Genomic DNA, 24,061 nt, shown 5'->3' on the forward strand with positions numbered 1-24,061 from the left:
CTTCTCTGTCACTGATGTAGGAGTGAGGTCTAAAAAGGTTGCTTTGCCCCTGTTCTCAATCAAAGATAATAAGATTAAACAGCGCGGCGATGTGTGTTTGCGTGTGTTTGTATGTGTGTGTGTGTGTGTGTGTGTTTGTGTGTGCTTACCAATAAAGAGACTCCAGATTTGGAGACAGCCTTGACTCCTGCTGTTTGCTTTGTTCATTAAGAGGAGATGAGCAGATGGTTTGCTGGTCTGTTGTGCAGTGCACACATGCGGACACACACGCACACACACACATGCAAATACACATACATGCATGCTCGGCCCTGTCACCTTAGCTTTATCCTCCATTTATCTTTTCCATTACACATCTCTCAGCAGGACAATGCCACTCGGTGAATTGTGAGGGATGTGTCCATATGTGTGTGTGTGTGTGTGTTCGGGCATGTGTGTGTCTGCGTGTATGGGAGAGAGACAGAGACAAGGGAGCGTGAAAGAGTCGAGCGCTGCTGAATGAAGTCACAAACCTTTTTAGTCAAGACGGCCTCTGAGGTGGTCAAAAAGCTGATGACTCATTTGCACGTTCATTTATGTGAATCATTGCTATTCACTTGTCAGCCGCTCTGTGTTCAGGAAGAATTGCTTGTAACGGAGGTATTGTTTTAGTCCTGCAACACAGCTTATCTACCCATGTCCAGGAAATGGCACTCTGCACATTGAGACAGGGGAGAATGAGCAAAAATCTGGACGAGTTATTTTTCTTTTTTCTTTTGGCACAACAAAGGGATTCAGAACAATGTGAAAAAGATTATTTACGACTTAAGAAAACTTAATTTTGCTTTCCACTGAGCATCCACCTTCTGTCTTAGGGGAAATTATCTGCTTTAGAAATGTTCACCAGCATTTTAATCATTGACCCCCGCACATGATTTATTACATATTCATCCTTTTGCCCTCTGCATTTGTTGAGGAGCACTTGGTTTAGTGTCGCAAGTCTGCAGCTACACACTCTTTTTACTCCCCAATTCAGTTTTCACATATCTCATATGTGAAAGGAGCTTTAACAGATTTAAATTGAGCCACAATTGATTTGTTTCCAGACACTTGCAGTGATTTAATCCTAAAAGGTGCCAGTAGATATCATTCATTCATTGAATTAGATCAAGTTTAATCTCCTGCAATACTCATATTTAATAGAAAATAACAATATCTGCTTTGTGTCTTTCTTATCTTCCTGCAAATTAACCGTAAGGTGAATCATTACAGACACAAGTTTTTGCTTTTCAAAGTTTTTCCCTCCTCTCTATCCTGTGGGGGAAACACGATAAGAAAACGAGAGTAGCCAGGGAGCTGTGTTGCATCGTCAACATGTTTCTCTAAAGGACAGTTTACACGTGACCCTGCTCAGCACCTTCCTGTCCGTCCGTCAATACCTACGTGCATGTTTTTTGGGATGGAGCAAGAATCAATGTCAACCCCTCCAATACTCCCTCATATATGTATAGACATGCAAGCACACAGAGCTCCCCCTCCTCCGTACGCACGACACAAATCTCAAGGGTTCACTGTATCACAGGATGCAGAACTATTTTTTTTTTGTTCTTTCAAGAAAGGATAAATAAATCAAACTATAAAGCAACATTCCACAAGGTCCAGTGGTGTGGTGTAGTTCGGATGAATCAATAAAGATATGTATTCACATGAAAACAATTAAATGAATGAAACATTGAAGGGGGAAAAAAAGAAAGAAGCAGTAACACAATTTAATAAAAAGGATTTGTATTGTTTGTATTGTCAAACTGCACTACTGCATAACATACACAAAGTCATTAACTGACTGTACACCATGCCATTATGTCTTTTTTTGATGATAATAATAACAAAGAGGATGACTATATATGTACACGACTCTGTTACAAGTATAACTCGTCCAGCACTTGTGTCCAGATAAACAGCACTGACAAAAAAACAACTATGGTCGTCTTCATCTAGGATCAGAAAACCTTGATCGAAAGAAACACAGTGAAACACATCATCGGAATAAAGTACTGTTCCCACTACGGCCAAGATTTGGTGATAACTGCAATAAATTAAAACGAGAGAACAATGGGAAAGTTCAAATGTGACCGTTGAAATGTCGGGGAGTCAACGTGGAGACGTGGATCTCAGACGCCACTGAGCATGCCTGTCCATCGTAGGTCTCATGAAGGAGGAATCTTCGTCGCACTCAAATCCATTCATCCATCCATTCATCCATCCATCCGTCCATTCATCCATCCATTCGTCCATCCATCCATTCCAGCTTCAGTACAGCCCAGTGGTCTGCAGGAACACTCTGCCATCTGAAATCCACAAAAAAATACAGATAAGTTAAGCACAATTTAAATTCTTAACATTTAAACATATTAAACTGTAATTAAATTCTCTAGATCTGGATTTGTATTTTATTTGGATCTGCACCAAATTTCACATTCTCATAAATATAGGTCCCAGAAAATTGTGAGAATATTTTCTTCAAGCTCCATGAATTGTTCCCGGGAAAAATGGTAATAACATATTAAAAATCCTGGACCCGCCCCCTGATCCTGACCCACATCAAAATGATATGGGATCTTTCCTGATCCATACCCCGTCCATTGACCCGTAGTTTTTGCGTAATCCTGGTAACAACAAATGGCAGACGCAAACACAACCTCATTGACGAAGGTACAACTCAGGCAGTTTGATTTTACAGTCACTGAAACAACAGGATGTAAAATGCCCTGTACAATTAATCAAGCATATAAATATTGAATAAGACCCTATAAAGCCTCATCCTTCATAAAAGATCACAATTTAGTAAAGTCTGAGTTGAAAATGTTTGGGGCCCTGATCCCTGTTTTCTGTGGTAAAAACTTCCTGGCACAAAGAGAGCACATCCTGCCCCGCTGTCTGACAGACAATTCCCCTTTAAATGATTTATTACTGGGTGTTAATTATGCAAATGATGTCCAAACAAACTCGTCACGAGGACAATTAAGACAGCCGTTAATTAGTGGCCAGTTTTCTTCTTGCTTCACTGACATTCAATTAAAAACTGCCTTTGAACAAGCACGCCGGCTCGTGCGGCGGTCCTGGCACGGCGTGGACCGGAGGTGGGCTCGAGCGGCGCACTCTCCTGATGAGGTCGGGCTCCAGAGATCACAGCCCCCCCCTTTTTTTTCTGTCTGTTTAAGATGTTACACGTGAGAAATTCTTATTAATCTATCCCTGCGAGGACAATAACGTCGGCACATATAAATATATTAAAACGTCCGACTCCATTAAAATGGTCGCCCAGATGAACTGCCTCACGCTTCATTTAATTTTGTTCAATTTGTCGGGAGCGCTCTCTGTGTGAAATCTCTGAAAACCCTTCCAGTAGACCGGTCAGTTAAGCATCAAACGCAGAGAGGAGGTGAAATAATGAAATCTGTTGTCCGGGCTCGGTTGACAGGAGCAGAATAAATCCCCATCAGAAGGTATATCAGCGTTTATTTCATAATTCTTTCAATGAAACTGAATAATTTACCAAGAAGGACAAGTCATGTGAAGGTACGACTGTTAATTCACTTCAAACTTGGTGCAGGGCCTTTAGAAAGACTGATACACACATACCTTTGTGTTTTAAAAAATGAGTCATACCTTATTTTTAAGAGCCAGACTCAAACTCAAAAGATCACATGAGCAGCTTAAAAGACTTGCATGTTTTTACCTTAATATGAACATTTATATTTTATGTAATAGGACAAAAAGGGAAAAATGTCTTGACATTTCAAGAACAAAGTTGTAATTCTACAAAGAAAGAATTCTGAAGAAAGAATCACACAGACCTGGAGGAAAATGCCTCATTTGTGGAGGAGGAAAGTTAAGTAGTGGTCGACTTTGACATCTGCATGATAATCTGGTGATGATCTCCTTGATATACATTTCCTACTTTTTATTTTATTTATTTAGTAATTTCATAATATCGTATCAAATTAGGATTTACAACTTTACTTTCTAAATCTCATTTTTTTTTTTTTAAATCTTCAATATAGTCCTTTTTTCTGTTCTAACGTGGCACAAAATAAAATAAATCATGAATTTGTCCCATCTCTCTAATCGGGTTGTTTCTCCTAATCTTTATTTAAGTTTCCGTGATTCAGCAGCTTTTACTCAGACTGAGGAGGCGACCCTGTTATTTGCACACCTGTACCTTGTACTGTTGCCTTGGTGTCCAGCCTGTTGTCGTCGTGGCTGCTCCCGTCCACGTCCTGGGTCACGGGCTCTGTGTGAGGAGGCGCCGCCGATGATTGATGGCCTGTAGTTTGGTCATTAATTAATAAGGACACTTAATTAGAGGCTAATGAACAGTCGGGGCTGTGTTGCACTGACGGCTTAGTGACATTTAATATGAAAATGAGGAAGTGGCAATAAAAACAGAGTCACAACAGAAATATAATACATGAGAACTTGTACCTGTGTGTGTGTTGGCAGTGTGCACCAGGCTGTGCTCGGCCTGATCTCGGAGCTTGACCTCCTCCTCCAGAGCTTCCTGTAGTCTCCTCTTACTTCTCTTTTCCTTCTTCAGGCGCTTCTGGATAAGAACTAAATAGAGAAGAGGAAGAAGATGAAGGACAGACGACAAAGGACATTGTTCCATTATAATATTTCAATACATTATGTTGTTTCTGTCTGTTGTTGTGTTTTTGTTGCCCTGTCTTTTCTGCATCATTACATTAAGAGCTCTGAGGGACTTTTTGGACATACAATGTGTTGCTGGGGTTTTAATGAGATATCAATAGTCAGCAAGTGTCATCACATATATTTGACATGAATTCAAATTGCATTCACAGAGGCTGGTTGACAGGTTTGGTCAAAAAAACGATTGAAAGCTTTTCCCACACATGCAACAGGTCACCAGCATCATCTTCTGCCGACGTCTCCGTCCCGTGTGACCTTATCAAGGAAACAACCTTTGACTGGCATTTGCTCTCACTGTGCTCGATTTGAAAGCAACACGCCAAACCTGATTTACTTTGTACTATACTGCCAACCTCAGTCTAATTCACCTCTGCAGATGCTCTAAAGCGCTAATCTACAGTAGGTGTCCGCTCCTCCTGATCTGATTCTCAAGTTACTGGACGTCCTGTCAGCTTAGAAGTGGATTAGACCAAACTGTTTTTTGCTGTTCAGCAGAATTTCCAGTGTTAAGATGTAAAAATCGGCAAATTAGAATAATCTCCATGGGAAAATCAACGGATGCTAACCTCTGTTTTTCTGTTCGATGCTCAGCTGCCGCTCCAAGGTCTCTCTGAGCTCCCGCTCCCGGACCAGCTCCAGCTTCAGCTCCGTCCTCTCCAGCTGGTCCTGCTTCTCCTGCGCCCGGGCGTTCTCTATGGCAACCCTCAGCAGACCCTGCTTGGAGACACACAGACACACATCAACAGGTTACACACCGCAAAATGCACCAGAGAGTAATCACCGGATCTCGAGTAGATATTTCTCTTATGATGTTTTTTTTTTAAACTTTCAGGATTAAAGTAGATTAAAAACGAGCTGCAGTCATTTCAAGCAAAGAGGATGTAAACCAGCTCAGTGTTTAAAAATACAAAGATCACAGTGAACCTGTGTAATGAGCAGGCAAGAAGGACTTTTCTGAATGAAGTCAACACTGATCTCTTAACTCCAGGTTAAAGACGGAGCTGATATCACATCAGGATCAAATGAGGTTAACAACATGTGGGTTTCTTTCCCCCTGTGTAAACCGAGCCGGCGAGCGCATTCATTGTGACTCTGCCGTAACAAAGACGTGTAAAATCTGAGAAGCAGGTCAGCGCACGCCCATTCCAATTACTGCGTTTCTTAAATGTCTGCCTTGTCTGCTGCTATTTACCATTTCAGGAATTCCCAAAGAGTGGCTCATCTCCCTCCCTATTCATCTCGGAGTAGAATAACGATGATAAAGCCCCGGCAGAGCCTCACCTGGATGTTGGTGAGCAGGGTCTCTATGGAGGACAGGCCTTCGGGGAAGATGAAGGGAGCGTGGTGGAGACCTGCTGGGAGCTTCTGTCCTGCAGGGTAAGATACCCTCTCGCAGCCCTCCCTGCCTGATGGGGGTTTCTGGTAGACTTGTCTATCACAGCTCTCCCTCGTTGTCGGAGTGGCCATGGAGCTGTTATCTGGAGGGCACGGAGACAGTTTGATGTCTACTCAGAAAGGCTAACACAATAATATGCAACAATATGTTAATCAAGGTTAAATGCAAATTTCTATAATTCACAGCATTTACTTAATTTCTTGTTAACATATCAAGCTCAAAATCAAATAGGTGTTTACACTAATTACTGTGTGTGCAAGTGCATGTACATATACAGAGAAGTCCTGCTTTGGGGTTTTGAAAATGTGGTTACCCTTTATTAGATGGCACGCTGCCTACTGATAATTCATCACAGCTTGACATCTCACATAAAACAGCTAAGAAGCTGCATTATGGATGACCATCTGTTTGTAAACCTGAGAACTGCCTGTTCCCGTTTCCTGACGGCGAGGGACTTGACGATTGGCCGGTTCTTTCCACATTCCCCCCACCCCCCCACCCCTACATCAGTGTGTTGCTCGCTCTGTACGTGTACTGTCATCCGAGCCACTGAGGACGGAGACGTCCTGGGAGTCCGGGGCTTACTGGAGCGGAGACGAGTGTGAACGTGCGATGTGAGATCTGGCACTTTTCTCTGTCTGTGACAAATGACAGTGTTTTCTCCACTTAGCTGACCACAGCATCTTCTGCTCCAAATCCACCCACCTCCCCTTCCCCGCCTCGGCCACACGTCTTGGCAACTGTCACATTCAAGGTGTTTCACAGATGAGAAGCAATACCCCCCCACACCACACCCCCACCCCCTCGCCTCTCCTCCTTTCTCCCTCTTTCTTGCTCAAAGCATTGCTCTGTAGAGAAAGGTAATTAGCAGGTGCTGGCGAGCTCAGCGGAGGGCATCCAACTACACTCCTGTGGCTCACATACAGACACACACACACATACAGACACACACACACACACACACATTCATAGGCGCTGAAGTGCGCAGTCAGCAGCGTGGGCTCCCCAGGCTCCTTGGATGTGACTGATCCTTTATTGAGTTACTGTTTTACGCCTACTTTACCTCACACTCACACACACACAGGTTTGGAATAAATACACACACACACACAGACAACTGCCAGCTCGTTTGATCATTTACCCATCTCCGTAACCAAGGTCACTGTCTGTTTTTCTCTTTTCTCCCAACTTCATCTCCCCCCCCCCCCCCCCGTCCCCAGGGCTAATGAACTTCACCACGTGAAGACTGCCAGTCAGCGGAAGAGAATGGGGGGGGGGGGGGGGGGAGGCGAGAGAGACAGAGAGAGAATAAAATTCTGCTGATGTTTGGTTAATGGGAGTGAGGTGTCAGGGATGGCCTCTGATCTCTGCTGCATGGATACGTTGTTCAAAGACCACCGAAACAGCACACACAGCCAAAACCGCCTTGCATACACACACACACACACACTCAGAGATTATCATACAATGGATTGACAGAATGACAGCGCCGGAGTGCTCTTTGAAACTCCGTTCAATCCATGATAAACCTGTCCTGTGATGTTCTAGGTCAAACACAAAAGCCTGCAATCCGGCAAATGTACATGCGTTTCATTTGCATGCCGGGAAAATCAATTGAAAATCAATTGCATAAATGCGACGTGTGATGCATGGCATTCAGGTCGCCGGTGCCATCACTGTTTTATCAATACGTTCACAGATACCTGACAGCGTCCCAAACCTTACCTGGGAGGCCTTTGTGATTTTTTTAGATTCGATTACTGAATAATGTGATTCAGTATTAGAATACATTTACACAGGCGCGTGCACACACATACAAACTCTCGGTTCCTCGCCCCGCTCTCCCTCTCTCTCTCCCTCTCGCTGGAGATTTCTGCTGACTGTTTGTCCTTGAGCGGTCCTCATTAAGCTAATGCAAACCTCCCTGACAGAGAGGACCAAACAACTGACGTGGCAGTGCCGTGGCAACGCGGGGCCCTAACGACAGGGAGGCAGTCGTTATGCAGATGAGGTCCAGCTGAGAGCGCGGGAGGCCGCCCGGCTCGTTAGGCCGCGGCCCCGGCAAATGGCTCGCTAATGTAACACCGCTCCCTGGTCTAATGGAGCCCTGTTTTGCAGAATTATTTGTCTTTGCTCTCCGCGGGGCGCCGGGGGGGGGGGGGCACCAGCGGCGAAGAGGAGAGGAGGAGGAGAGAAGGGGGCGCCACGGTGAATCTCGATCGACCTGTTAGCGAGACAATTCGCTCTCTTGTTGAAACTGTTAGAAATCCCTCCCGCTTCTAAATAAAGGGGCTAAATAAACTGGTCACACGGTCGCCACAAGTGTTCAAATCCACAGTGGGAATGATGACACGGATCGATTGGCCCGGAGGGAAACTGAATGCTCGTTGTATTGTATTGACAAACTGCTCAAAGGCGATTGATTTACCAGAGAAATAATCGTTACTAATCTTTACATGATTAATGGCCGCAGATTTCCAATAAAGAAACAAGAACTTGACCTTTGGAGTCAAATCGATGCCGTCAATCAATAAATCTCTAATGTAATGTAATGCATATTTAAAAGGAGACTCAACACATGTAAAAACAAGAAAAAGTTCATTTAAATGTAGTTGTTTTAAACAGTAAATGCGAATATCAAAGCCGACAAGAGTTACACAGATATAATAATGTATCTCACCTCTGTCGGTGTGGCTCCTCTTGCTCTCCTTGCTGTACTCCACCGGAGTCCCATCTGTCTCTCTGGATCCCTGCACCACACCAGGAGAGTGTCCTAACACACTGTGACTCGATGGCAGGCCGTCATGGTGCGAGTCTGTGGAGGAGGTATTAAAAGTCAAAAAGGCCATAAAGTGCTCACAGGTGTCATTACGGTTAAACAGTCCCTCGCAGAGCGTAGGTGACCCAGGTGAGTACGTACGTGTGGTGTCTGCGACTCGTTCTATGTGAGACGGGGAACTGGACACACTGCTGCTGTGATTGGACGACATCTGGGCTTCCTCCAGTGAGGGAGAGGGCGATGGGCTGTCACGCACTCGTTCCTGCAAAACAAAAAAAGATGTTATATTCCAGTAGAAATAAACCTTAATCACACTGAGCCTATGTCAACAGTATGTTATGTAGCTGACCTCATATAGATATTAATAATAACTTTTTGGGGAAGAAAACCTACTTATCACTTGTTTCATATGTATGTCGTTAGCCGACTTAAAAAAACAAAACTTTTTTTTACTCAGATAGGAACCTTTCCGGAAGTATCAGACGTGTGATGGACTGGCAATGTGTCCAGGGAGTATCTTAACCTTTACCCAGCTCTCATTGACTCTCTAGGCCTCTGAGGGTCAAAAGGTTTTGCTAATGGATGGATTCTTTAGTTATGTTATCCCTTGATTCTGTTTCTCTTCCTGTTAAATTATGGTAAAACACATGCTGAACAAGTTTCTGGCCTTATCTCAGTCTTGACTAAATGCAATAGCTGCTTTTTGGCTGAATACAGTCGACTCCACATATCTTCGGTACGATCATGTTCTTTGGGACACGTAAGGGCCTGGAAAGGTAATATGGTATTGTTTGGTTCTCACATAAAAATGTGGTGTTCTGTTTCGATAACACTCTTTAACTATCTCTGGACCCAGCCCAGTGTTTGAAAAACAATGGTCTGCATCGTTAAAATGACTTCCTGCCGCTGATGAGGAGTACATTGTGAGGAGTGACGTCTGCAGCAGGAAATATAATCCGTCCAAACCTCTTTTACCTAAGAGTGAAAACAGTGATGCAGTTTTTGTGTAAAGAGACCGACTCGGCTGTAAAGGTCACAGTTTCTGTCTGCAGGGGGAATATTTTAAAAAGTTTAAAAATAGATATGGGACTGGCCTCAAGCCAAGGAACAAATGAGGATATTCTGGTAGTGATCCAGAACTTAGACGACCACCAGTGGATAATTTGTGGTTTTCAGACCAACTATGGTTGTAAGAGAAAAATTAATTTGATTCTAAATATTGAGATAAACAATTAGATTATTCGAAATTAAAGAGACTTTTAACAATACTTTAGATATTAAAAGCAAATTGGAGTGTATTTCATTTAGTCACGTATTCATTTTTTTTCCAAATACATTTGTTTTGAAATAACACTTCTCTGTAATTTACAATTCCCGTGTGTCACATGGACTCAGACGCTAACAAGCTGCTGGTGAGATCCACCCGGGCTGAGGGTCCGCAGGGTTCACCTTAATGACGGAGGTGGGAGCCCTGGCGTGGGGGTTGGCATGAAGGTGTGCCACGTTGGCCATGCTGGCCAGTGCGCTCAACCGGTTCATCTGGCCCATCGCCATCGAAACGGAGGCCGGCGCCAGGCTGGCCGGGATCATGGGATGTGACATCATCATGAAGGGCAACTGATCCAGAACTGGGGGAAAGAAAAGAATAAAACTACAGTAAACTACAGATAAAGAGGTGAAGGACAGTAAAGTACAGTAGAGGCTATCGTTTGTCATCAGAAACAGAAGCTCTGTTTAAACGCCATGAAAGCTGCGGTGTCCACGCACCCAACGTGAGATAAGTCTCTGTCTTCTTTCTTTTTGTTTCCTTGCTTCAGTTGTATTTACCCATCAGGCCTCTCCCTGCTCAGCCCTGTGGTGTGTACTGAACTAAAAGCCCCCAGCGCCTCAGCTTCTCTGATGACACGACTGAAACTGGACGCTGGTATCATTCATCTGTGATGTCAGTATTACCTGGATGACTGCCCTGCCTCCACAGCGCGACTTGATGATATGTGTGTGTGTGTGTGTGTGTGTGCATGTTGAGGGTAAAGAGATGGAGAGAGCTGAAAACGACGCATGCAGGAGGAGAGATGATGAAAAGGCAGCAAAGTGGAAGAAGACATGATTGAAAGAAACACTTGTCCTGCTCTTTAACATAACACAGAGTTGCTGTTGTGAAGGCTTTTCGTGAATTCTGCTAAAATACTGAAAATCAAACTCAGCCAAGTTAAGAAAAGAGTTTCTTTCAACTCTGTTCTTATTGATAATCCGACTTGTTTTCAGCGAATCAAATCCAACTCTTTATTATTTCGGGCCAATCTGTTGTAGGGTCTCCTGTCTTTAAGACAAATATCCACTATCTTTAAAGCAAATCCCTCCTTTCAAGTACACCCCAGTGGGTAGTTGCAGTCCCTCTATTCATGAAGCAAACAATCCTGTTGGGTGGGGGGGGGGGGGGGGGGAGAAAATGACATAAATATTTATCATTTAATAAAAGGAAAAACAAAAACAAAAGAAACACAGGGAGGAAGTGGAACAAAAGAAGCTGATGGCAGTCCTGGTGCCGGGCCAGCAATGCACGCTGGGTAATTATAAACACAAAGGGAAAAATCTTGGACTCTATTCCGCACAATTGTCACAAATAATGGAAGGAGTGCATGGAAACAAAAAAGAAAAGAGGCCGATCCAAAGAGGAGAGATGAAATGGAACAAATAAAGGAGGGAGAGGAGAGAAAAGAGAGAAAGAGGAGGGAGAGAAAGAGGCGAAGTCAGAAATAAAGAGTGAGGCGTTGACTTTAGGAGTCGGGCTCGCCGGACATATGTGCAGTGCTTTGTGCATTTGGCAGATTAGTCTCTCACTTGCCCAGAGCAGAAACCAATCCAAACAAAAGATCTGTCTGAATGGAGCTAAACAACCAGATGCTCCGACAATCAACCAGCAGCCAAATATTAAACCTTGGTTAGAAACCAACACTCCACTTTTGTCGCCCCCCCCCCATCCCCCTGCCTCATAATTTCATTTCCATCACCCTCCCTCTCCTTCTTAATTCTGTTTTTCTCTCACTCTCTCCCCCTCCCCTCCGCTCCCTGTGCCCTCCCATCACTCTCTCTTATGTTTCATTAAAAAACATCAAAAGTCAAAGTGCCTCTCTTATGTTTATCCAAACAAACCATTACTGTAAACAAACAGTTACTGTAAATTTCCCAGAAGATCTTGTTAAATGCAGAAATGGCTGCTCCCCTGCTCTTCCCTCGGCCCATAAGGTGTCACACTCAGCATTTGTGAGTGTGTGCCTGTGTGTAATCAGAGACTCGGCCTTTGTAGTGGTTAAAAGATCTGGTAGGGGTCTATCCTTCCCATAAGGCCGTGGGTGGCAGTGTGGAAAAAACACACGGTGCTCATGTGTGTGTGTGTGTGTGTGTGTGTGTGTGTGTGTGTGTTTCCACTTGACTCTATCATTAACAGTGATTAAGCTTTACAGGTTTATAATGGCTGGTGGTAACCATGCCACCAAACTGTGCACAGATGCTGGCAGTCGTAACCGAGTGCATACAATGGTAAACAATGCTTTAAGACTGGGAGCGGGCACGGAGAAAAATGCACCACACACACACACACACACACACACACACAGACACACACACACACACAGACACACACAGACACGCACAGACACACACACACACACACGTGGTGACTCGACTTTCGTCTCCTTTGTAATTTCTGAGAAACACAAGGACGGTTTCTTCGTTTTTCATTTCTGCCCTAAAGCCTCGCAGTCCGCTCCACATGTTAAGTGTATCCCAGGTTGATAGTGTATTCCACACAGACCTCCATAAGCCCTGTCATCTGTCTAAACACACTGATGTCGCTTTAACCTGTCGATAACAGAGGGGGAGGTGCGTCCGATTTGTTTGTGCGTGTGTGCGTGTGTGTGTGTGACTGGTGTTTGGAGCGTGGCGTGTGCGCGAGAGTGCGTGTGTCCGTTCCGCCATCGATTGTCCAGCGTTTGTCGTTTGCATTCAGGATAGTGAATTAGAGAGAAGACTATTGATTTGGCTTCAGCCTCTCATCTTATTCATCTCTCTATCATCCCGGTGAGCTCGCTCTCCTCCGCTGCCGCTCCACTTCACTGCAGAGCCTCTTTCAAAACACAGGACTAAAAAAATCACATTTGAACATGAACCTGAGTAGCTGGAAGGATCGTTTTCTAAAAGGTGAAAATCAACTGTTACGTGTTGACAGGAACACTTGGCTTACTCAACTCTTCTTTTTCCTGTAAATACTGATCCCATATAACTTGATATAAGCAGACTAATGCCATGTTGTGCATGAGTAACAGAGCTGGTTGAGGTTTGAACCTGATGTGATGACTAATCGGTGCTAATGATTTACTGGCAACGTTTTGAGGCTGCAGAGCGGATGACCAACCGGTATCTGTTTCCTGAATCTCATTGAAGTCACAAAGTGTGCAAACAAATTCAGGCTGAGGGAAATATTTGCTTTTACAGGAATTTATCAAAATCGAGGGGGAAAAAAATTTGGAAAACGCCACAAAGATTTGAGATGTATCAAATATATACAACGAGATCTGCGCCGTGTGTTTTGATAGTTTGGATTCCTTTCCCCAGATGTCTCTTTCTAATTTCGTCTGAAGAACTGATTCACGGCTGCGGCCGTTTGTTTTTCATTCCTCGTCTCTCAGAGGAAACGCACGTGCAGCAGAGGTGATGTCACATCCTGGTTTTAATCAGCCCGGTCCAGCAGCCGCACACAAACACAGCTGCTCCAAGTTGTATTGACTTGGCATCACGGATGTGTACAGACAACAACCCGAGCAACATGTTATACGGCCGTAATTATGTGACATTGTGTTTGTGCGTGCGCGGCGTGTTTGTGTAGACGCACAAACAGACGGGACTCACCGAGGTTGTGGTCACCGTTCTCGCCGTTGTGCCCGCCATGTTGGTGGTTACTGTGGTAACTGGCCATCGCCTCCAGCTTGATCTTCTTGGCCAGGGCCGACAGATCTGAGAGAGAGACAGATATAGAGGGGAGAGAAAAAGAGAAAAGCAGGAAAGGAAGAAAGAGAAAGAATCAATAAGAGCCAGATCAATGGCCCCGGTGGAGGATTAGAGCAATGGGTAGGCAGGAGGTTGTCATGGGAAGACAGAGGCCGGCCATTCATTCTGACTGCACCGCTGCACCGGCCGTTTAGTCTGCCAGGGAGTCAGCGGTGATAGGAACAAGCCGAGACATTCATCTCTCCCACACAGGGACATCTCATCCCACAGCACACAGGACGACACTCAGCGGCAGCGGCTCCACCTTTCAGCCCGAAAGTCCTTCTTTATCGGTCCGAATTAGAAGCATTAGGGGAAAGAAAACGTGGAGAATCTTTTTAATAGGGGTTGTGCACTTCTGGATTATGTGAAACGGAGAGCGACAAAATGTAGCAGCAGGGCAGAGTCACATTTTAATTTGCGCCCTGAACCTCAGACGGAGGTTTGACCCGAGGAGCAACTCGACAGATAATTAAATATCTCTCGCGCTAATACAGACACACACGGTGAATATTATTAAAGATGGACAAACCCTGCTACTGTGCAAACACCACTGAAGAAACGCAATCAAACCATAAGTCTTCAGTTCCTGAACTTGGATACATCGTAACGTTTGAAACAAACTGAACAGCCGAGTGTTTTTTCCTCTTCTGCTTCTTTTCACAACGAGGGGAATTGTCTGTCCGTCCATCTACGACCAAGACAACCACAACAAATTGTCCCTTTTTTTCCCTCTCATCTCCTCTTCCTCTCCCTCCTGCCCTCTTCTCTGTTCTCCACCCATCGCCTCTCCTTACTTTACCTTTTCAAATGTCAGCATCACAGCGGGACATAAGCCACCGCGTAGCGTGTGTGTGTGTGCGCGAGTGCGTGAGGGCGAGAAAGAGAGACTAAGGAGGATCACATCAAAGATTCTCCCTGCCTTTTACGCTCAAATGTCCTCCCTCTCTCTGTCTCTTTCCTCCCTCTCATGTGGCCAGTTCTAATCAGTGGCGCTGACATTGCCGCCGTGCCCTCTCCTTTGGTGGAAAAAGACTCTTTTCCCACTGAGAAAGATGCTCTTGAACGCTCACACACACGCACAATACACACGCGGACACGCACACACACACCCTCAAACACCTTTGAACAGTGAGAGGAAGTGGAGGCTAATAGAAAATGGCTTCTTTTGAGGTGGAGAATGAAAAGATCAGGTTGCAGTGAAGAGCACAAAGCCAAGGGCAACTTTGAGAGTGGTGAGGTGCCAACAATTACTTTTCTCCCTTTCTCTTTGCTACACTCACAAACACAGGCACACACACACACAGCACACACACACAACACAATAGGGACTCAACTGTTTGTGACAAGAACAAGCAGCACTGTAGTTATAAGAGGGCCTTTGGCATATAAAAATATCAAATTTAAGTATATAACACAAAGATCCAGAGATATTTGGACACCACAAATTGTCCTTCCTGGACATTTTTGTACATTATTAAATATCTGGAGAACTGGAAATTTCAAGTTAATCTTGCTCAACTTTACAGAGGACTTTGTGTACTTAGAAGTCAAGAAAAAAATACCAAGCTTGCAAGTTATGCCCGGTTTCTCGTGTGTCAGCACTATCTATGCAAATTTTTGATTAATCAACACACAGGTTGCCTGATGATATGAGGTAAAAAATTTGTCATTATGTTGGTATGCAGGAAAAGCAACGCCCCCCCCCCCCCCCCGCATATGTATAATATCCTGTCCAGGACAAATAATTGACAGTAACTGACAGAATACTTTATAAAAATGAACAGAACAAATGACAAAGCAAGATGAGAAAAACACAGAAACAGGGAAAATGATTACAGTCAACAGTGTTAGTCGTGTGATACTGTTTCCAATGTACACTTATGCACTATATGTACTGTGTGGTGAGGCCTGGGTGGTCACCTGCAGGAGGCATGATCCCAGCGTGGATCAGACCGCTGTGGGACAGCATGTGGTGGGTTCCGCCCTCTGTCACACTCTGCAGCCTCTTGGGCGGTCGTCCCGGCCTCGAGCTGCAGGCGGAGAACACACGGGCCAACGTCAGTCATTAGGCAGTTTAATACTTTACTCACTAGCTCAGTCGGCTCCTCATGCTGAGCCTGAGATGGGTGGCCCGGTTAGGGAAACTGTCCATCAGTCTGTAAACCTCTGATCCTGCTGAAATGTCAACAAGCAAAACACTGAAACCTGCCCGGTGCCAGGAAGGCTGCTGTACAGCAAATCCACACCTCCCTGTGGATGCGAGCAAGCAAAAAAGGTGTTTCCCTATGGCATCAATAAAACACCTCATTACTGACTCATTTGTTTGCTTATTAAATGTGTTTGCGGGCCTCCTTCTCCCTCCATCCTTCCCTCGTCTGGTCATCCCTCCCCCCCCCTTTCCCCGTCATGTCACAGATTTTCTGAATAAAGCCTGTGACTACAAGCAGATTCCCATGGTTTTGATTGAGCCCGGCGTGCGCCATCAATCCTGGTGGAGTTACGCGAAAAACTGTCAGTCATCACTTTGGCTCTGACTAAATGGTGTGAATGTCCTGACAGGGGAAATGACACGGGCCGCATCAGGCTTAATGACAAGCAGCGCAGCTCATCTCCTTTCATGCCAGCCTTACATTGGATAACATGAGTCTGTGGGCAAGTGAGTGTGTGTGTGTGTGTGTGTGTGTGTGTGTGTCTGTGAAGGGAGTGTCTGTGTGATATTAAAGACGGAGGGGGAAGAGGACACGAAGGTGTGACAGAGAGCAGGAGAAACAGAAAGAACAATATACACACGGAATGGGAGACGCAGGGGAAGAGGAGGAGGTGTAAAGCCCCAGGAAGAGATGAGAGCAGACACACGGAGGGAGAGTCCGAGAGGGTGAGAAAAGGTGGGAAAGGACTGAGTGAGAGACTAGCGGCGGCAGCAGCTTCCTAGCGTGGGGTGTCTTTGAGCAGATTTTAATTAGAATCTAATCCAGCCGTCATTAAGGCCCCATAAACGAAGCTGTCAGTCAGGAGATTAATGGCGCCACATTTGCATATTGCATATAATTCATCAATTACCCAGCAGAAAGGACCAATCCCCTGTTGACACACCCACTGGCTGAGAGGGGGGGGAAGATGGAGAGAGACAAAAAGACAGGGAGAAAGATTGTGTAGTCACTAACTGTGGAAGAAAAAACAGGTAGCTCATGTGTGTGTGTGTGTGTGTGTGTGTGGAGGAGAGAGAGCGTGTGAGAGAGATTGAGAGAGAGCGCACACCTGTATGCGTGTGTGCGAGTGTGAGGTTGTGTGTGGTATGTGTGCGTATGAAGTGTTCAAAGGTTAATTTGATGAGCCGATGAGCTCCACAGTTCCTGCCCTCGGTTTTAATGAGTTGTTATTATTGTCTCTTATTATGGGCCCAGACCGACTGGGATGTGACAGCTGACATCAGATATCTCACACTCGCACACACACACACACACACACACACACACTCTCTCTCACGAGCACAGCAGCCGCGACAGAGACACACTCAGGTAGACGTACACGTATTCAAACACACACAACATGACATAAAGACATGCAGGAATGTGCAAGAGGGATGAAGCTGTAAATGTGTGTGTGGCACTCTGTGAGTGTGTGGGTATGTGTGGGAGTGTGTGTTGTTCTTTCGGAGGCCGGGGTGGATTCACATCACACACAATCTATTTTTTTTTGCATCGCATATAGAGCAGCATACTGCGCTTGACAAAAGCAGGAAATTTATTTTTAGTTCTCAAGTTTGAAGGTAAAGCAACACAGCACCAGTGCAACTGATGTTGGAACACCTAAAATGAAAACACACACACACACACACACACACACACACACAATCAGGCACACAGACACACACAGAGGCAAACACCAGTGGGGGGAAATAAAATACACAGAGACCAAAGTCTGCGGTTGGTTTTCACTGCAGCCGCTTCCCTTTCCCTTACTACTGTTTATTTGAACACACTAATTAATGGCCTGTGTATGTGTGCGTTGATGGGTGTGTGTTTTGTGTGTGCCCCTTTGTATATGTTGCATTTTAGGGGGCGTTAAAAACTGGAACCTAATTTTGTGTTTAGTCTGCAAGTGCGTTGATACATCAAAGTGACCCGTAGAGGGAGGTCTATGTGTCTCTGTGTGTCTGCGTGCACGCACATGTGTGTTATGCGTGTTTGTGTGTGTGTGTGTGTGTGAGGTTGGAGAGCACCGGTTCCCTGAGGTAGGATTAATGAAAAAGCCTTTCATGGAAAAGTCATCAAGCTGAGGGGCTGGAATGAGAGAGGGGAGGGGGAAGAGAGAAAACAGTGCATTGTGTGTGTGTATAAATTGTGTGTGTGTGTGTCTGTGTAGAGGAGGGGGTGTATGGCTTATGACCTCTTTGTCTCAAACTTTAATTAAAATCTCACCCAGACGTCCTCCCTCATGCCAACGCTCTGACCACACACACACCACACACACTGTTTAAAAAAAAAAGGTTCTCTGCCCTCCAAACTCAGCGTGTGTGTCTGTGTGCGTGCGCGTGCGTGTGTGTTACCTGAAACATGAAACGGCAAACATGGCAGCTGGAGCTTAGCACAGGTGGAACAGAAACAAAACATAACAAAGATGACAGATCTCTCTCTTCCACGCTAACACACACGCACACACGGAGGGGGAAAGAGAAAAGTAATGAAAGAGGAGGAAGTGTTACAGTCAAAACAGTGGAACAGCTACTGGCTTGGAGGAACTGAGGTGCTGATAGGTAGCAGCTGTGTGTGTGTGTGTGTGTGTGTGTTTATGCGAGTCTGTGTAGGAGAGGAAGAGAGGGGGAGAGAGAAAAAAGAAAAAGAGAACTAGCTCAAACAAGATTTTGTTTGGAATATATTAGCAGCGGTTTACAGCTCCCATCCTTTCAATCTGTGTTTATCACGCGGGGTTTGTATTCACCGTCACGGTCCGGTTTGATAAATCATATCGTCTCCGCCGTACACTGGAAATCTTATGCCGCTGGTTAGAGGAGGCAGGGAAAGATTGATGTTGTGATCTTCCTCTCAAATCGACGGCTGAAAAAAGCTTTATGTGCCGCTGTTATTAGGAAAAAGGCCTGTGTGGTGATGTCATGAAAGAGGCAGGCAGGACGACACAATCACAGGCGTGTACACACACACACACACACACACACACACACAGCACGTTTGATCATTGCAAGAATCTGATCTCCAAAACTGATACCGCCTTACATTCCTCTCCCACATTCCAGGGTCAAGACGATGTCAAGACTGTGTGTGTGTGTGTGTGTGTGTGTGTGTGTGTGTGTCTATGTGTACTCCATTAGGACCTGTCATAGTTGAAGTCATGGAGGCCCTCTCTATCTCATCATGCTCCTCTCCATAAAACATCAAAAGAGTGTGTAGGTTAAAGTTGAGCTAACCACCCCACCCTAACACACACACACACACACACACACACAGACACACACACACACACACACACAGTCCTCCTCCCCTTCATCGTTCCGCTGCTCGCTCTGACAGTGAGTTATGGCATGGCAGTGGGGCTCAGCTTTGAGGAGTCCACCTTCCCATGCGCACACACATACACAACGGTGGCTCGCCGCTGCCAGCTTGCGAGGCCGAGCCATTGTTGCACTCCGCAGGCCACTTCATTTCATTTATCAATCATAGTTTGATATAACAGAGTCATTTTTTCCCCCAGATCTTGTTGCGAGACCGGTTTCTGGATCCACTTCAATGAAATGCAAGTGATGGAATTTTGTTTGTGTTCACACTTTTTAGGAATTGACATTTTCAGCAACATCTAATTTATCTTTCCTGAAAAAGACTCTGAAACGTTTTCATCAAGAGTAGGTCTAATCTAGAACTAGGTCCTGTAGAATCTATATTTTGCCCCTTGTTTGATTTTAAAAACATAATTTGAACAAAATTCCATTCACCTCCTGTTTATTGGAACAGGAGGTGAAAAACTATCATCATGGCAAATTTCTAGTAAGATTAAGATTTTGTTGGTGAATTAAGAAAAACAGCACTGAACACACTACTTTTCATGTCCTTGTGTATGAAAGATGTTGACACACATAAATGGAGAACCTGTGCTTTGTTATTAACAAATTCTTTGTTAATAAGTAACGAGAACTCTGGTCTCGCCACATTTCGCTGCTTTTCGGTAACATGAGAGGGGTGGCATTTCTGTATGCCACACAAAGTATGCATAATATATATGTGCAATATATGCACACACACACACACACACACACACACACAGTTTGACCTGAGCGAGCTGTTTGATGTGTGTTCCTAACTGAGAATGAAACTGTTCCTTTGTGAGGGAGAAAGAAAAGGACGGAGGATCAGGTTGCCTCCTACACACCATGTTCTCTCTGTGGAACTAATGTCATTTAGCAGCAAAGCCAGCAAACACACAGGCGTGACCATGAGTGTTTGTGTGTCTGCCTGTGTGTGAGTGAGTGTGTGTGTGTGTTGGGAGATGACAGAGAGAGCAGATAGAGTGTGTGTTTTTGTGCCACCTATGCATGAATTATAACTAGGCTTTGACTAAGGGTGAAGTCGGCCCTTCTTCATGGATTGATGAGTCAGTGGTCAGAGTGGGTGTTAGTGTGTGAGTGCATGTGTGTGTGTGTGTGGCCCAGGTATTAGTCATGTTGTTGGGACCTAAATCTCAGTCGCACTATGGGGACGTTACGTAAATCATTAAACTTTAGGAGAAGGTCTAGTCAGGCTAGTGAGTTCAGGTTAGGGGTTAAGGTAATGCGTGTAGTTGTTATAGTTCAGGTTAGTGTAATTCTCCAGGAAATTAATGAAAGTCAATGCAACGTCCTCAGAAGTCACACAGTGTGTATGTGTGTGTGTGCGCTTGTGTTTCGGCACAGCAGGAGCGAAAGAGTGAGACAAAGAGGAGAAGGAAAGACAATGATAGCAGAGGACTTTTTCATAACCTCTGCCTCACAAGGTTTAATTTTAATCTTAAAAGAGAACCGATGAATGAACAAACAGCCAAAGAGAATAAACAGCAGGAATCCATGTAAAGCGTTTCTGTTAGTCGTGTTAAACAATCCGACAGGGCTGTTATTCTTCCTTCGGCCTGTCTGACTGTACTGGACTGGAAAATAATAAGTGATGGCTGTCTTAATCAGTAACCAAAACCTGACTGAGCCCCGAACACTGTCACACAGACGTAACATCATATTCTTGGAGACGTTGGTGGAACTTTTAGGTCTACTCGGCCATCCTTCACCCTTTTAACGATAACCATCTTTAGTCCCACTTATTTCTTCTTTTTTTTTACCCATGTTGCTCCATCCACACGAGGGATTACTTAAATTACTCATAATGCAGGAGGATGATACTAATGGCCACCGCAGCATATTTTGAAGCCTTCAGACAAAGAATCACAGAAGTCGTTTGAAGACTTCAGAAGAGTGATGTTTTTAGATCTCATTAACTAAAGGCATGTTTGAGTGTTGTGTGGATAATTAGAGATGGGGGAGGCTGTGGGTTTTCAAGTTGTATAACAACGTTTCCCATTAACACCTGACATGGAAGAAATCCCAGAGCAGCCGGAAGATGTGTCTGGATTTCGTCTTGGTTGGAGGGGCCTTGAATGCTAAACGCAGGTGTTAATCCACTCACATGGAGCTGAAAGATGATTCTTGCAAGAGTTTGTTTCAGAATGTGAGTGTTTGCGGTTTTGAGCTCAACAAGTCGAAGCCTATCTCAAGAACTAACACCTGGTACTCAAATGAAAAAGTAGCTCAGAGATAAAAATAGAGCCACATTAAAAAGGACCCGAATGATTTGACCTACACCCAAGAAACATTAAAAGAACAGGTTAAAAATAGTTTAGACACGCTTACATGGGTTTCTATCTGCTCACATCTTGATGCCTCCTCAATCTGCATATAATGGCAGGTGTAAATTGGATCATTCATGCTCCAAGGAGCGGGGATTAACTATCAAACAATATAAATTCCCCAAACTGAGGCTAATCCACAGTCCTCGGGATTCAAACCCATGCTGTCAGGAGCATGTGGTCCCCACAACAGCAGACTGAGGCACCAGGAAACCACAAATCCCATCCAATTTATCCCCTTTATCCAAACATCTCTGTGGCGTATTGGATTGATGACCCATGTAGTTGGTCACCATCGGAGTTCTGCAAAACAGCCAATTTACATAATCGCATCATAAACACAGAGAATTCATTTAATCATCTCCTCTGTTCTGATGCTCAGGGCTAAAGAGTGTTGATATGATAAGACAGCGAGTTATTAAGGAAGGAGAGAGAGAGACGGAGGGAGAGAGAGGCCGGCGGAGAGAAGGAGAGAGGGAGAGCAAAGGGATCAGTGAGTGAGTGAGTGAGCTTGTCCTGATTTAAGCTGCCGCTTGGGGCCAAATGAAAATTAATTAATTTCTGTGAAGAATCAATTTCTCAGAATGACAGTGTCAGATTCAATGTGTGCATGTGTGTGTGTGTGTTCCTGTGTGAGTGTGTGAGTGAGAGAGAGCGAGAGACTGTGTGCATGTGTGTTAATGTCAGGAAGAGCGAGAGATCTCAGCCCACGATAACATGACAAACTTCAGAAGTGTGTGTGTGTTTTAATTAGGATTACTAAAATTCATTATCATCAACACCATCAACATCCTCCTCATCATCATCATCATCAAAGCGTTCATCATCCGTTGAAGCAGTGATTAGTAACAGGCCCGGCAGGAAGTTGTGTGGTAAATAAAAAAGGGGGTTAACTGGACCTCCAGTCAGTCCCAGTGGAACGGTTTACAAACTCCAGTACAAAGAAAAACAGATGTATACTTCAGACAGAAACAAGTGGAATGTTCATTTACCCTCATATACTTTACATATCACTCTTGGAGGACATTTAATTTGGAGAAAGATATCAGAAAGATATTATTTTGTACACAAATCCATGAAACCTGGGACTTGACCTGACCTGCAGATTGAGTTCAGATGCACAGAAAGTAAAGTCCAAAGTTAAAGTACCTTAAAAATCCTATCAGGGAATCACATGTTTTACACCTGCTGCACCTGCTGTCACCACACACACATACATTATTCTAACAATAAGTTGTGTGACCCTGCAGCCCCCGATCACCCCCCACTCACCTGGCGTTGGTGCAGTCGCTGTAGAGCGTCTCGAAGTCCTGCCTGGAGATGAGCTTGCACCGGTTCACCCCGGGCTGGATGGCCCCGAGCCCCCGCAGCACGCGGACCTGCTCCACGTTGCACACCACCGGGGAAATGTCCAGGCGCTTGAGCTTGGTGTAGACGGTGTGGAGCCCGCCGACCAGGTGCTTGAGGAACACGTCGAACGCCTGGGGCAGGCAGATGAGCTCCGTGTCCTTCACCGTGAACGAGGCCAGCTTGGCACCTTTCACCTCCACCAGTTTGCACTCGTTGTTCTGCGGCGTGCTCTCCACGGGCGACGGGGTGGCGTACACGGGTTTGGCGCCGCCGGACCCCGGAGCTCCGCAGGTCTTGAGCGCGGCGCCGTTCGCCAGCAGGAGGTCCGCGCGGAACTGGTGCAGCAGCGCCGGGTGCGCCACCGGAGGAGCCGGGGAGGACGCGGCGGAGGTGGCGGCGGGCGGCGGTGAGCTGGTGGCCGGGGAGACGGAACTCGGCGCCGGGTGGTGCCCGAGCGCAGCCGCCGGGAGCAGAGCCTGAGCAGCCGCGGTTGCCATAGTGGTCATGTCCGATAATAACAAATATATATATATTTTAAAAAAAAAGTAAACTTCAGAGTCAACTGTTTTAAAGTAACTTCCCCCGGAGAACGGCAGCAGCTTAACGGGGAGCGAGCACTGATTGACCCGGAGCAGAGGAGGAGGAGAGGGGGATGAGAGGAGGAGGAAGAAGAAGAAGAAGAAGAAGAGAGGAGCAGTGTGGGAAAAACAGATCACATAGTTGAATGAGAGGAGGATTGTCTCTGAGGCTGGAGATGCTACTGTCACATTAACATGGAGAGGAGGAGCCTGCTGGTGTTCTTAGAGAGAGAGAGAGACATATCCACAGACAGGGAGAGAGAGAGTAAGGGAGGGAGGGAGGGAGGGAGGGAGGGAGAGAGAGAGAGAGAGAGAGAGAGAGAGAGAGAGAGAGAGAGA

At 45.3% G+C, this 24,061-nt stretch overlaps 1 protein-coding gene across 2 annotated transcripts; it reads right to left on the reverse strand.

Moving 5' to 3' along the window:
- Positions 1 to 1,732: 1,732 nt before the first annotated feature.
- On the reverse strand, positions 1,733 to 23,887 carry dachc (dachshund c). Of its 2 annotated transcripts, none has more exons than XM_062401251.1 (11): positions 23,067 to 23,887; positions 15,834 to 15,943; positions 13,773 to 13,877; positions 10,314 to 10,492; positions 9,006 to 9,126; positions 8,766 to 8,900; positions 5,971 to 6,167; positions 5,256 to 5,403; positions 4,465 to 4,593; positions 4,202 to 4,306; positions 1,733 to 2,327 (listed from the first exon to the last, which is right to left on the reverse strand). In XM_062401251.1, exons 1-11 carry the CDS (start codon positions 23,648 to 23,650, stop codon positions 2,290 to 2,292), a joined length of 1,851 nt encoding a protein of 616 aa, XP_062257235.1. In that variant the 5' UTR covers positions 23,651 to 23,887; the 3' UTR covers positions 1,733 to 2,289. The 2 variants fall into 2 exon arrangements, with proteins under 2 accessions (XP_062257235.1, XP_062257234.1); XM_062401250.1 differs by having other exon boundaries at positions 5,256 to 5,406; positions 23,067 to 23,886.
- Positions 23,888 to 24,061: the final 174 nt, after the last annotated feature.

The sequence above is a fragment of the Platichthys flesus genome, chromosome 12 (genome assembly GCF_949316205.1).
Source record: "Platichthys flesus chromosome 12, fPlaFle2.1, whole genome shotgun sequence".
Classification (NCBI taxonomy): Eukaryota; Metazoa; Chordata; class Actinopteri; order Pleuronectiformes; family Pleuronectidae; genus Platichthys; species Platichthys flesus.